The sequence below is a fragment of the Octopus bimaculoides genome, chromosome 22 (genome assembly GCF_001194135.2).
Source record: "Octopus bimaculoides isolate UCB-OBI-ISO-001 chromosome 22, ASM119413v2, whole genome shotgun sequence".
NCBI classification, from domain to species: domain Eukaryota; kingdom Metazoa; phylum Mollusca; class Cephalopoda; order Octopoda; family Octopodidae; genus Octopus; species Octopus bimaculoides.
In genome coordinates, this window is record NC_069002.1 from 25,179,508 (window position 1) to 25,194,158 (window position 14,651).

At 37.0% G+C, this 14,651-nt stretch overlaps 1 protein-coding gene across 1 annotated transcript in view; it reads left to right on the forward strand.

The window, feature by feature from the left end:
- Positions 1–308: 308 nt before the first annotated feature.
- The window catches only part of LOC106873133 (uncharacterized), a 53,045-nt gene continuing 38,702 nt past the window's right edge, over positions 309–14,651 (forward strand). Inside the window, exons 1-3 of the mRNA XM_052975659.1 lie at positions 309–657; positions 9,415–9,503; positions 14,151–14,346. Coding sequence (XP_052831619.1) covers positions 9,452–9,503; positions 14,151–14,346 — 248 coding nt within the window. The 5' untranslated portion in view covers positions 309–657; positions 9,415–9,451. The remainder of the gene's footprint in view (positions 658–9,414; positions 9,504–14,150; positions 14,347–14,651) is intronic.

The following is a 14,651-nucleotide window of genomic DNA, read 5'->3' on the forward strand; positions in this document are numbered from 1 at the left end:
TATTATTGATTATCCCAGAATCAAATAGAAAAGAGAAAGAAAGAAAGAAAGAAAGAAAGAAAGAAAGAAAGAAATACAAGGTCTCCCACCTCAGCTGTGATAGTTTCTAGTATTGACACTGATGTATAAGGTTTTTACTTATGTGAAAGCGTTGCCAAGCACGTGCACGCATCACTACCACCCCCACCACCCGACGCGTGCGCGCGCGCGCACACACACACACACACACACACATACACAGACACACACTCACGCATTCACGTACGCGCATATGCACAATACTCATACATACACATAAACACATGTACATGTATGAATGTGTGTGTGTGTGTGTGTGTGTGTGTGTGTGTGCGTGCGTATCTATGTATGTAATAGTTACTAATAACTCACTGAAAAACGTTTGATGAATATCGTGCGAAGAGCGTTATCTCTAGCACTTTCCACGACGTAAATGTAAGCAACGAAAATATTCACGACAGCAACATCAAAACAACAAACAATAACGATAATAATAATAATAATAATAATAATAATAATAATAATAATAATAATAATAATAATAATAATAATAATAAGTGGTAGCAATACGAACAAAAACAACAAATTTCGGATGCATAGCTTGTGATAAATAGGAGAGAACTACAGTTATTCACGGAGGTAAGAATTTTTAATACTGTTACCATAATCATATAATAATATTTTTATATTCTCAGAAAATCATTTATGCTTCATTTTTTCAATATTTATTCATCTCCAAGGTGGTGAGCTGGTAGAATCGTTTCCGAACCTAGCGAAATGCTTAGCGGCATTTCGTCCGCCGTCACGTTCAGAGTTCAAATTCCACCGGGATCGACTTTGCCATTCATCTCTTTCGAGGTCGATAAAATAAGATCCAGTAGAACGCTGGGGTCGATGCAATCGAGTTAACCCCGTTCCACGAAATTGCTGGCCTTGATGCCAGAATTGGAAACCAATTTTAGTTATATTTGAAAGCCAGCGAACTGGCAGAATCGTTAGCACACCGAGTGGAATGCTTGGCAACATTTCGTCCGTCCTTAAGTTCAAATGCCACCGGGGTCGACTTTACCATTCATCCTTTCGGGCTCGATAAAATAAGAACCAGTCTAACACCATTCTAGCACTGGGAGTCGATGTGATCGTGTTATCCCGTCCCACGAAATTGCTAGTCTTGTGCTAAGATTTGAAACCAATATTAATAATCTCCACAAGAAAGTAATGAACATCACAAACTCCCATAACTCTGTCTTTTAAAACATAACACCTTTTCCTCTAAGTACTTCTGGATGAAATAAATATCTTAATACCCAGGTACCAGGATATTCCGCTCCCAAGGACAATCACATAGTTGCGAGCCCATTTCTCCAAATTCTACATTGAGCACCCTTTTCTCTCAGCCCTATGGTTTGTTCACCCTCTCTTCCCATCCCTACAATGTACATCCTCTTCTCTCATTCCTGCACTGTGCGTCCTCTTCTCCAAGCTCTACACTGTGTACCCCCTTCTCTCATTCCTACAATGTCGACCCCCTTCTCCACCCCTACAATATACATCCTTTCACCAGCCCCCACAATTTTTCTCCGGTTTTTCCAACAGCTTCTTTTAAACATGAACATTTTTACTGTAGCTGTAAAAGAAAAACGCAGTCGAAAATTTATAATTATGATGAAGAAAATCACCATGGAAATCTACTAACTGTGATATTTGAAATGTTTTCAAACCGAAATGTGTGACACGTGATAATACTTTATTGTCCCTTCGTCTCCTGCACTTTGCCCTCTGTTCTACTGGTCACGATCTCACCTACTCCGTTTATTACGAAGTTTTCGTGTGTTTTAGTTGGATTACGAAATTTTGAGTAAGTTATTCAGTATTTATGAGGTGCCCTTCGATGTTAGCGTCCCAGGCGATCGCCTGCTTTTCATAGTGTATAGCGTTGACCCTATCTATTCTAGACTGCCAAATTCTTTAAAATGCTGGTTCCCTGTGTCTTAATTAAACATATGATAGCAACAATAATAAAAAAAATAAGCGCTGGCTTTCAAATCAGCAATACCCCTTTGTTAGAACTTAGACACTGCATGAAAGAGGAGGGCTGAGTAGATGGGTCAGCGTACAATCAATAGAAATGGGTTAAGGCTGTATGTGAAGGGTCAGTGTTTAGCGGTCAGTGGGCAGCATACAACCAGTAGGGAGATCCATGTTGCCTCGTAAGATCCTCAAACAATAGCATCTTTGCGCTCCATTGTAGCCGTAGCCAAGGTATTTAATTATTAAACTTTATCCTATTTAACTGTAAATAAGACATAGTGATGCGAAATAAACAAGCCATTGTGACTAGCGAACTTGTCCTAGACACTGCTTATACTAATGTCATCTTCTGTATATTATTGCACACCCATTACAATCTCCGACTGCTGTTTGTCATTTATGTTCATGTGTGTGTATTTCATAGAGGTTGACTATAGTTCTGTTACGACTCAACTGAGCAGCTTTTAAAATGCTTCGTAGAATCCCTAAATGATTACTTGTGTTCCGGGTGCGGCATGTGCCCTTACGCATCATTTAAACATAAAAAGTCATTATCTTCATCTACGAAAAGGTTAAGGACTACAGTAAAATCAAACGGTGGCTATCTTGGATTATAAACATATGCAAAAAGTAATGTCAATCTGATACATTATAAAATTCACTGTGTGTGCGTGTGTGTGTGTGTTTGTGTTTGTGTGTGTGTGTGTGTGTGTGTGTGTGTGTGTGTGCGTGTGTGTGTGTGTGTATGTGTGTGTGTGTGTGTGTGTGTTTCCTCTATGCACGGCCAAACCGCTGGATCAATATGTACCAAATTATAGAACCAAATTTGGCATGAAGGTTTTTCATTACTCGGGGAAGCTTCTAGGGAGGTGAAATTTTAGCACTTGCCCATATAGGGGGCTGTAGTCCCCCTCTATACAACCCTTTCGATTTCTTTTCAGGGGTATAATAGTTTCACTTTTATTCTTTCACATTTCGTAACACTATAATATTGTTTCACTTTTGCTCTTTCACTTTTGATAAGACTATAATATTGTTTATACTACATACATACAACTGCTTACAAAAATAAAGATTAATGTATAATTTTTTCTATGTTCATAATTTTTTGTCTACAATATTGAAAGATGCCTCCAAAAAAAGATGTAATCTCTCCAGAAACAACTACAAAGCGACGAGGATTATAGAAAACTTAAGGTGAGAGTCTCAAGAGAGAAAAGAGATGAGACTTTGTCAAGATCAGCAAATGCATGCTAAGGGAGATGAGACTTTCCCAGCATCAGCAAACGTATGCTGCAGCACATTAAATGGAGTCTTAAGAGAGACGGAAGATGAGACTTTTTCAACATCAACAAACACATGCTACAGCACATCAAATGGTGTCTCAATACAGAAGGGAGATGAGACTTTCCTAAGATCAGCAAATGCATGCTGCAGCATATTAAATGGAGTCTGAAGGCAAGCGAGATGATACTTTCTCAAGATCAGGAAACGCATGCTGTAGCACGTCAGATGGAGTCACAATACAGAAGGGAGGTGAGACTTTCCTAAAATTTCCAAATGAAACTAATGGCATGCACTGCTCAGACTGTAAGATAAGATTACCAGCACTACCAGCACCTCCTCAACCTCTTATAGACCTCCTTGGGCTCTGGGAAAGTAAAGCCAATCCATGTCTGCTTTGGGTGGTGCCATTTATTACAAGTCAGCAGCATACGTATTTTTCTGTCAATTTTCTTTTATTTCACTGATATTCCAGTTCAATAACAACTGGAACCTGTTATGCGCATTTAACTCAGATTTCAGGACTGTTCAAACTCCCCTGTAACATTTTTTCCTCATCTTCTCTGTCATGCTTGCATGCAGAATGCTAGAGCCCTCATTTGTAAGTATTTGTAAGTTTGTTCCTGCTCAAGTTCTTTTATAACTGTGTTGATATCTAACACGACTGAATTTGAAGTCTTCTATTTTCCTTTCTGGAAAGTAGCCTTGACACATTTATCAAGACCAAATTCCATCCCGGTGTCATCACTCAGCACTTACACAGTACGTAATAGGCCTTCAAGCTCATTATTATCTTTGCTGATGGCTTATTTTCTTATTGTCAATTTTATAGCCACACCCTGTTCTATTAAGTTCACTTGTAAGGGGTATTAGAACTGTGCAGAAAATTAGAGGTGAAACTGAGTTATTTTGAAAAATACCAGAGTTGATGTTGATATTGTCTGAAGTCAATACTCCATTATAATTGGAGATTCGTATTCCACACTGACATATTATGCTTCAGGAAGTTTGAAATTACAGGAGAAATTTATTTTGAAGATATCCAGTGACATCAAGATCCATGAATACGGTATGCTGACAAAGGCTTTTTTGTAATCCGTTCCTACAGAACTGAGATTTCCGCGCTTCTTATGACAATTCTCAAGGATCATGCAAATAATTAGGAGTTAATCTTTGCATCCATATGAGCCTCGTCGACACTCTTCTTGTTCAGTGGATAAAATATCGTTCTGTTCCATAAAAACATGTTTTTCTCCGCGAGGATGGATGTTCAAATTTTATAAGAGGTTCATAAATAGTTTATAGGCCGATAGGTTTTGAAGCTATGGTTTCATTATTCTTTGAGAGTAGGTAAGTAATACCATTTGCTAACCAGTCAGGTGTTTTCTTAGGATTTCTCGTAATTTCATTGAATAGCTGAACTAACGTTTCCCAGATATTTGGTACGCTATCTTTACTGGGGGATTTCCATTATGAGCCTTCGTGGGTGTTATCCTCAGGTCTACTATTGTAATTCTTCCCAGACTTGTGTTTGAGAGTTTATGAAGTGACTCTCTATCACTCACACTTGCATGTCTTACACCAGCAAGCTTATTCAGAATTTTCTACTTCATTTCTATCAGAGACTCTCTGTGTTCTTCAGCAAATGTGTGGCCTTCAAATACTCCTGGCTATTTTTATCAGAGTTTCATATTTCTTCAGGGCTCTGCGTGTTTCGGTCAGATGAAGGTCTTTCAATTAAAACTCGCGGCAGGCTACTCTCTTCATCCGATTCTTCATTTCTTTCCTGTCTTATGTTTAGATCATTTTCTTCAGCGCGCTTGATCGTGATTATTTCACTATCTGTGAGTCTATTATTTCTAAAGATATTCCTCCTAACATTTGCTAATTTGCTTTCATCCAAATAGGGTCTGCTGTCTTGGTTTCGTGATCTCCATATTTTGTAGGAGTTTGCCTGTGTCTCTCTTCAGATGGCCTCTCTAATGCATAATAATAAGCGTATATTCTTTATACACGCCCGAGTCCATTTGAGCTTCTTACATTTTTCTTTCTGTGATGGCTGTGGTAGTTAATTTTGAGGGCTCGAGGTGGAGTAGCTCCTATTCAAGTGAGAATCCAGATTCGTATTAGAAGAGTTTGTGCCAGTGGATGACTTTTCGACCCTAAGCTGGTTCTCCCCTGAGGAATGCGCATAGGACAAGCGATCTGGTGCACTGTTTGAACTTTTGTTTTGTTTCAAATTGAGTTAAATGAAATTATTTACGCGTCTGGTAAGGCAATTGAAACCGAAAGAACAAAGTAAATCAAACCTTGGAAGTAATCCAAACTGCAGAAGTAAAATTGAAAAGGGATTGAATTAATGAGAGGGGAAATATCATTGATATTAATATTAAGCCCTGTGTCGCTAATATAGAAACGGTTGTTACTATCTCTCTCATTATTATCACTTCTACTGTTATTGCCGCTACAATCACCGCCACCATGTCATTGCAGCAGCCGTAGCCATCGTCGATTACCCTTACCACTGTCGATTTGCCTGTCCTTGCAGCCACCCTGTGTAGCCATAGCAACAGTGTCGCCCTTATCATCATTCTTATTGTAATTACTTTATGAGCTGCTGTCGGGGACCAACAAAGCTAATTCTGCTGGCTTTGCTCCTACCGCTGAGTAATATTATGAAATATTGTTAGCCTTGTGTTTGAGATAGTCATAAGTACATGAGAGTTGGGTGGATAGTAGGAGGAAGAGACGCAGCTCGGTGGATACACAGCCAGATATCACCAGTCTATAAATAGGTTAAACAGATGCTGACAGGGGATGGACAAAGGAGTGGCTGCACATCCATTCGGTCAGCAGTGGTCAGATATGTGTTTGCTAACAGTGATCAATGAGCGCGGTGGGAAACCTTGAAGAGATCCGACTCAGCTTGTTCTGTTTTAATTACCGATAGAAATAAATACATGTTCCGTTAATGTGTTTTTTTTTACCTTTTGCGTAATTGTGCAATTTGTAAATATGACAGTTGCTTATCTTCTGCGTTTGTTATCAGTTCTGGAATGTGTTCTGAGTTTTGGATTTTGGTGACACTTCAATTTTTCCTGGATATGTTCGAGAGGCGAAAAGAAATTAAGAGAGTCGCTTAATTTTGAAGTTGCTTAAGTTAGAGGCGTTTAAGAGAGTTCTTGTTAAAAAAGGGATGGGTACATATTCGAATAATCAGACTAAAAACAGATTTTAAATATTCAAAACAAATTGTAGATATTCAAGTTTTTAAAGTTATATGAAAGATGACCGTTGATGTTTACCGATTTCTAAGTCTAATTTTATATCCATTAACTATGCTTAAGTTGATAGTGTATGAGCTGTTGCAGCTGAATTTCCTGAGTATTATAATTTAATTCGATATTAGCGACGAAAACAGTGTTAATTCAAAATAGCATTCTCTATATCATACTTAACGTGGATATGCTGTAGAAAGCTATGAAATTGCGTTATTCGTCTCGAGAAAGCGACTCACATAGACATATAGTGCTAAAAGTACAGTAAAATACAAATAGCAGATGAAAACATCCGATAGCGGCGATGGGATCGCTAAATCTAGATATCTGGATTTGAGCTTCATCGATAACAAGTATCCACTAACAACTGCATGTGTTTAAACAAATTTAGCTTCTATCAATATAGAAAAGTAGTGATGAAGAAACCACTGGTGTCGCAAATATCCAGAAGGCCGTATAAAAATTCGTTATTAGCGGCGAAAGCAGTATTAGTTGAAAATAGCATTCTGTATATCTCATTTAATGTAGATATACTGTAGAAAGCCAGAAAAGTGCTGTATTCGTCTCGAGGAAGCATCTGAGCATGTGGTTGCTTGTGGATACTTGCTACTGATGAAGCTCAAACGAGCAGAAATCTGAATTTAACAATTCCATCGCCGTTGTTGGACGCTTTTCGTTTGTTGCTAATATTTCTGTGCTTTGTAGCACTATACGTTTATACGAGATGCTTTCTTATAACGAATACCGCAGTTTTTTGGCTTTCTATAATATATCCACGTTAAGATTACAGAGTTCTATTATAATCTAATCCTTTAATCTTTTACTTGTCTAATGTATGTTCAATTTATGTGATGCGAGGTGTTATCATAGGAAGAAGGGTAACGTCCATGATATTTTTGTAGTGACTTAGAGACTAATGGGGAAAGGTAGAAAGTTATCAAGGTTCATAGTGTTGTAATGATACGAAACTAAATGTTCTTAGTTTCACATTGTTAAATACGCTGTTGCGGATAAAAGGTGATCAGCTCGGTGGCTGCATCGCGTTATTGTAGTGCTTGTATGGCACAATACCCCGCGCCATATATTTCATGATTTTATCTCTTTACAAGAGCAAAAATCAAATACTTTTTGTGGATATGAAAACCGTACTTACAGGAGATATTGAAAAAGTACTGCAGAAGCAAGAAAATCAATTCTACTTTTTGGAAGATAATTTACATCCGTACAAGACTAATCGTGAAATTTAAATGATCGTTCAAAAATGTGGGTTCAGTTTTGGGGGTAACTCAACTACTTGCTCTTGAATTAACGTGTAAATAACCAAGCAATTCACAGACTAATAAAAACTGACAAATGAAAATAAGGTTTCTTCTCCCTCAAAGATAAAATTAAATAAATAAACTCTTTTGTTGCAAGAGCAATACGCGACACCTAGGTTACTGAAATAGAAGTCTTGCATCAACTGATTTATCTTCAAGCTAAAGATATGTTTCGAATACATGCAACAGAGTGAAATTTAATAACACCACCCAAGAATCAGATCGTGGTTTTAAACGTGGTCACTGAGTAAGTCTACAGCCATACTGGTGGTGACGCATGACAGCGAGTCATCGTCACTGTACATCCCACTGGCCGGTGTTATTTGCTTGTTAGTATATCTAGGATGAGTAATGAAACCAGTTTCTGTACCTCAGCTCCACCGCAGCTACCCATGCTAACATCAAATGGATTGTTGCTATTTTACATTCATATATGGAGGAGTTGTAGAGGTACAGAGAAGTCCTAGCTTGAATTATTGTCACAACATTGTTTCTACAAATGATATTGTGGCTCACCCCACCTACCTAATACAAGACCTCTCAAAAAAATCCAGGTGACAGGACGTTCCGAAATAGACAGGTATAACTTTATGATGAACTTACATCAATTGTTGTTTTAGAAGTTATTAAACAAAGTCAACTACGGCAGTGCTGTTGTGCCATTGTCATTTATAAAATGTACATTGTGTTAAAGCAAAAACCAATAGTTATGTAAACACATGAAGTGTAGCGATGGGTTAAGTGGTTAACATATAGTAAAATCAATCTTCAATAGGAAACTGCTAAAATATATATCTGAACAAGATAGGTAATTAGCAACCTGCCAAAAATTTATCGATAAAAACAATACATATCGACAAGTGCATGCTATGTACACATATACGTGCGTATGTGTTTATACACAAAAAGTATACATAAAAATGTATATACACACACACACACACATATATATATATATATATATATATATATATATATATATATATATATATATATATATATATACATGTGTGTGCGCGTGTGTGTGTGCGTGTGTGTAAAACTTGTATGCATGTGCGCGGGTTTGTGTGTGTGTGTGTGTGTGTGTGTGTGTGTGTGCGCACGTGTGTGTACGTATGTGCGAAGAACACTTACGTGTGTATCATCTTATATCGGTTGCGTTCTTGATTGGACCGAGAAGTGGAAACATTGTATCCAATTATTTCGTTTGATCTGTATGCCAAGGAGACTTTTACGATCTCCACATTCTGTAAATAGGTTTCAATCCTATATTAAAGAGCAATTTTCAGAAGGTGGTTTGCGTGTCATTCCACTATATACATTTAAATTACTTTATTTAATATCAGTATACTGATTATAAAATTACCGTTTTTTCTTCTTTTTTTTTTCAATAATTCTCTCACGTTATTCTATTAGACAATTGAATTCCATTCTTGCTATGTTACTATTGATAACCTTTCAATGTGTTTCTTTCGTCGTTACAGATAAACTAATTTCGTCGTAGTTATTTTATAAAGCAGGATGGCAGTTACTTCAGCAAAACGTCTTGCTTACATGTTCCGTGTTCTTTCTGGTAAGTCAAACTATCTCGACGATGTTTCAAATTTACACCTTATTTCTTCCTCTTGGTATAATTTGACACTACAGAACTTTAACAAATTATTCACCTGTTTAAATGGTTTAATATTAGTTTTGCGCCATGTTAGGAACGCGTCCGTCATACGCTGTGATTGTGGAGCATGCTATTATGCGAGAAAGTAGATGCTTAACAATTTGAACCCTACAAGTTCGCTCTAACGGGAGTGATCTTGTTTGACTAGACCCCTGAAAGTCACAAAGGAGGGCGGTCACGTAGTTTTGTTTTACGGTTGATAAAATTCCATGTTTCGGCCAATTAGTGAGCCCTAAACGCAAAAACCATTTGACCGCCCATTTTGCGTTCTCCAGAGGTATAACCAAACAAAATGGCGCCCACTACAGCGTGCTCGCGGTTTCAAAGAGCTAGGTCTAATAGTTACCAAAGTTTGTATTTCATTACCAACTCTTTGCCAATTACTTAGCGAATGTTATTCATTCTAAGACCACCAGCCTGTAAAGACATAACTAGTCTTTAGTTGCCCTATTTTGCTACCTGCATCCTTTCTGTTCCGCATAAGTGATGAAGAGGTTATAGGTAAAAAGATTTGGCACCAATTTACATTTCAAGAGGTCTTTGGGACATAACAACATTCATTAAGTTGTGCAGCGGTCCTTTCATGCAACTTTTTTTTTTCTTTTCAAAGTTTCAGCTCAGAGCTGCGGCCATGCTGATGCACCACTGTATAAAATTTTTCAGCCAATAATCTTGTACTGCATCCGGGTCCTTTTCAATTTGGTAATTTTTAAATTTCAGTCTCACTAAATGCATATCAATTCTGACGTCCATTTTGTCTAGGTACAGTTGCATGATGTCTCTACACCTGTGTTAGCCACTCTGCACTTTTTCATGTCTCACTGGCCTGTTGCAAAGTTCTACCCAAGATACTTTAATTTCTTCCGCATCAAGAATCACTTCCTGATGTTATTCCCCCTTTATTTCTCAAAACCTTTGCATCTTGCATCATATCTTTTCAATTTGACCTTTAACGTTGTCACCCTTTGTAACACTTCATATACAGTTTGTTTTTCCGTCTCTTCTAACCTGTGCTGTCCATTCAATTTTCTGATTACCACCTCATTCTTGAGCTCTCCTCTCATTGTCCCACTTCATTTCCTCAGTTCTTTTCGTGTCTTTTCCAACTTCCTTTGTACTTTCTTTCTCCAGTTGGACTCTTTCTTTTCCTGCCCTTTCTTTTCTTCAACAGTCTTCCGCTTGCATTATATTATGTCAGCTACAACATTTGCAGCAGCTATGATCAGCTGGTTTATTTCGCTAATTTTCTTTATTTTGACCAAACTCAAAACACCATTTTGCCTGTGGCTCACCTTACTTTTTCTTTGTCCATATACTTTACATTTGGTTGCATTTCATCGTTCACACCAAACATTATACCTCGCAGCATTTCCAGAATATCCTCTTCTTCATTGTTTTTCTTCGACATTTATTGTCATTTGTCCACCTAAATTACCTTCGCTATTTGCATCATCAGCATTCTCATGCACAGAGTGATTTCTTTCTTTTTCATTTTCATTATTATTATTATTATTATTATTATTATTATTATTATTATTATTATTATTATTATTATTATCATCATCATAATCATCATCATCATTATTTAAGACGTCGCACAGTATCCAATATCGTGATGTTGTTGATTGAAGATATTGTGTCTACCGGGGGTTTGTATTGTCTGTCAAGTCACAACAAGGACCACAGACATTCAGTACTTTACGCAATATGCGTGCAGTTTCAAGTAATGCCATTTTTGCATTACACCAAGATTGTAGAATACTTCTGAAGTTTCCAGATGCTTCTTCAGCTTGGGTGATATTGAACCCAATGCTCCGATGACAATAGGGACAACCTTTATCTTTGACTCTTGTGGCTGCCACATCTTGGTGATCTCAATTCTCAAGTCTCCATATTTATCAATCTATTCTCTTGATTATTCTCTAATCATTATTATTATTATTATTATTATTATTATTATTATTATTATTATTATTATTATTATTATATGTTTGATTTTTGCTCTGTATTTGAAAAAGATGACGCCAAGTCTCACCCAGATACCTCAAGAGACAAGTTAGAAGTTCAAGTTGGTGTTATGCCTATGCACAAAGTATTGTTCTAGAGAATGTTTTAAAAAAACATAAGAAAATTATAATTTTGTTTTAAAATTTGTGATTACATAGACAGTATTTTAGGTACGATATGGTTATTTCCCATGAGCACTACCGTTTAATTTCTGCCCTTTTGAGGTTTCCTGGTGTCTGAGCTAGGTTGGAATCAGACCCTTTTGCTATCATTCCTATGACACCCGTGACAACAAGTATTGTTTTAGTCTTCAGAGGTTCCACATGCTAATTTCTATTTCAAGATCTTTATACTTGCGCAGTTTTTGTTAGGTCTTGACCGATACGTTTATATCGATTGGGACAGTCACATCAATGAGGAGGCATGATTTTTGTCTGAAGTCTTTCAATACAATGTCTGACCTATTCGCATCTATCTTTCTGTCAGTTTGAACGGTGAAATTCCAGAGGAGTGAGATGTGATCATTTTCAAGCACTGGAGGTGGTTTGTGTTCCCACCAGTTTTTATCATGGGGCAGGTCCAGGTTTTTGCAAATTACCCAGTGAATATATTGTGCTGCTCTATCATGCCTGTTGAGATATTCGGTAGGTGCAAGCAGACTGCACATGGAGACAACATGATCAATGGTTTCATTTTATTGTTGACATACACGACATGTTGGACTTCTGCCGTTCTTTAATATGTTGGCCTGATAGTTCCTTATAGGTAGGCATTGATCTTGGGCTGCTATGATAAACCCTTCTGTTTCTGATTTTAAGCCCAAAGACGCTAACCATTGATGGCTAAGGGCTTTGTCAACATCAGCGTTATTAGCTCTCTTTAGATATTTGCCATTGAGAGGTTTTCCTTGCCATTTATCAGTCAGAATATCTAAGGCAGCATTTTTAGCACGGGTTTTCATATGCTCAGCTTTTTCTGTATTTGTTTCCAGTACATCTAATTCTCACTTAGATATCTCTTTGCCTGTTTTGTTACTGAGTTTGATGCTTTCTTGTTTTCATGTTTTGAGACAAGTTTTAATATCCAGTCATCAAAGTTTTCCAGATAGGTGTTTAGGCCAATTGTGGCAATCTTCATTGTTAATTCCAGTTGTAAAAATCCACGGCCTCCCTCTTTTCTTGGCAGATAAAGTCATTCTATATCTGCCTTAGGGTGGTTCATTCTGTGCATTGTCAACAGTTTTTGTATTTTTCTGTCAAGATTACATGTTTCAGTAATTGACCAGTTAATGATATTGAAACTGTAAGTCACGACTGGTATGGCTAAAGTATTGATCTCTTCGATCTTGTTTCTTGCATTCAGCTCTGTCTTGAGTATTGCTCTCACCCTGTGATAACATTCTCTTCTGATCCTTTCCCTCATCATCATCATTATTATTATTATTATTATTATTATTATTATTATTATTATTATTATTATTATTATCATCATCATCATCATCATCATCATCATCATCATCATCATCATCATCATCATCATCATCATCACCATCATCATCATTATTTTCATTATTATCTTTCAATTTTGTTTCCATTTCTTGCCGAGTGTCTTCCTGACACCTAGGGCAGAGAAACGCACTGTATACATTGGTAGGCCATTAAAATAAACACACCAGGTTGTTCATTTACAAAGTCATGTGATAGAGAAAAAGGAAAAGAAAAACAGAGAAGGAGAAAAGTAAAAACTAAAAAAGTAAAGAAAATAAAGGGATAAAAACGAGAGAAAATTTACAGCAACAAGGCTCTTCTCAATACGTGTGACCAGTTGCTAGTTAAGACAATCTTTTGCACCTCTTGCATGGATGGTACACCAGGGATTATTCTTAAATAATTTTCAGTTCCTTTTTTGATAAGTTCAAGTGCTCCAACAATCATTAATATTGTAACTGTCTTGAAATGCTACATCTTTCCGATTTCGATTAGCAAATTTTTATATTTTCTGAGCTTATCAAATTCTTTTGCCAGAGATATTATGGTCACAGAGTTTGCTCATGTCAATTAATAAACAGACTTTATTGCTTTGGTCTTTCACAACAATATCTGGTTTATTTGCTTTGATGGTCCGGTCTGTACATACTGGGAAGTCCCAAAGAATTGTTACATTTTCTCCCTCAGTTACAACCTCAGGATGGTGCTTGTACCATTTGTCAGCAGTTTTGATTTTATAATGCCGACACATTATCCAGTGTAGGTACTGGCCAACTCTGTCATGATTTGATTTGTACTCTACAGGTGCTAAAACCTTACACCTAGAGATTAGGTGGTCCACTGTTTCAATCTCATCGTTGCAATATCGACATTTTGGGTCTACATCATTTTTCATCACTTTATTATTATTATTATTATTATTATTATTATTATTATCATTATTATTATTATTATTATTATTATACCATCATCATCGTCCTCATCATCATCATTGATATATCCTTCATCATCAAAATCGCGATTATTGTTGAATTATTGTCATTGTTATTTACAGCAACCACACTCCTCGTATTATTAAATTCTAACGCTAGTGGACACCAGACAGTTTCATTGATCACGTACAGTATAGAGATTAACAATGGAATGGCTTTAACGTTGTGTGAATCTAACAGGGCCACGATGCTCAGCAGCGTGGATCATCAGCTACATTCAACGATTCAAGACTGGTTTCGAAACAATCGTAACACCAGGTAAGTATCTGTGACATTTCACTAAATTTAATATCTTTTACTTACATTAGTCATTGGACTGCGGCCATGCTGGTGCACCACCTTGAAGTATTCTTTCGTCGAATGAACCCGACCACGGTACTTTTTTTGTTTTGTTTTTTTTTTAAGCCTGGACTTTATTCTGTCGGTCTCTCTTGCTGAACCACTCAGTTACGGGGATGTAAATCCATCGACACCGGTTATCAAGCGGTGTCGATGGGACAAACACAGACACGAACACGTACGGATACACACACAGATATATAATATATATATATATATATATA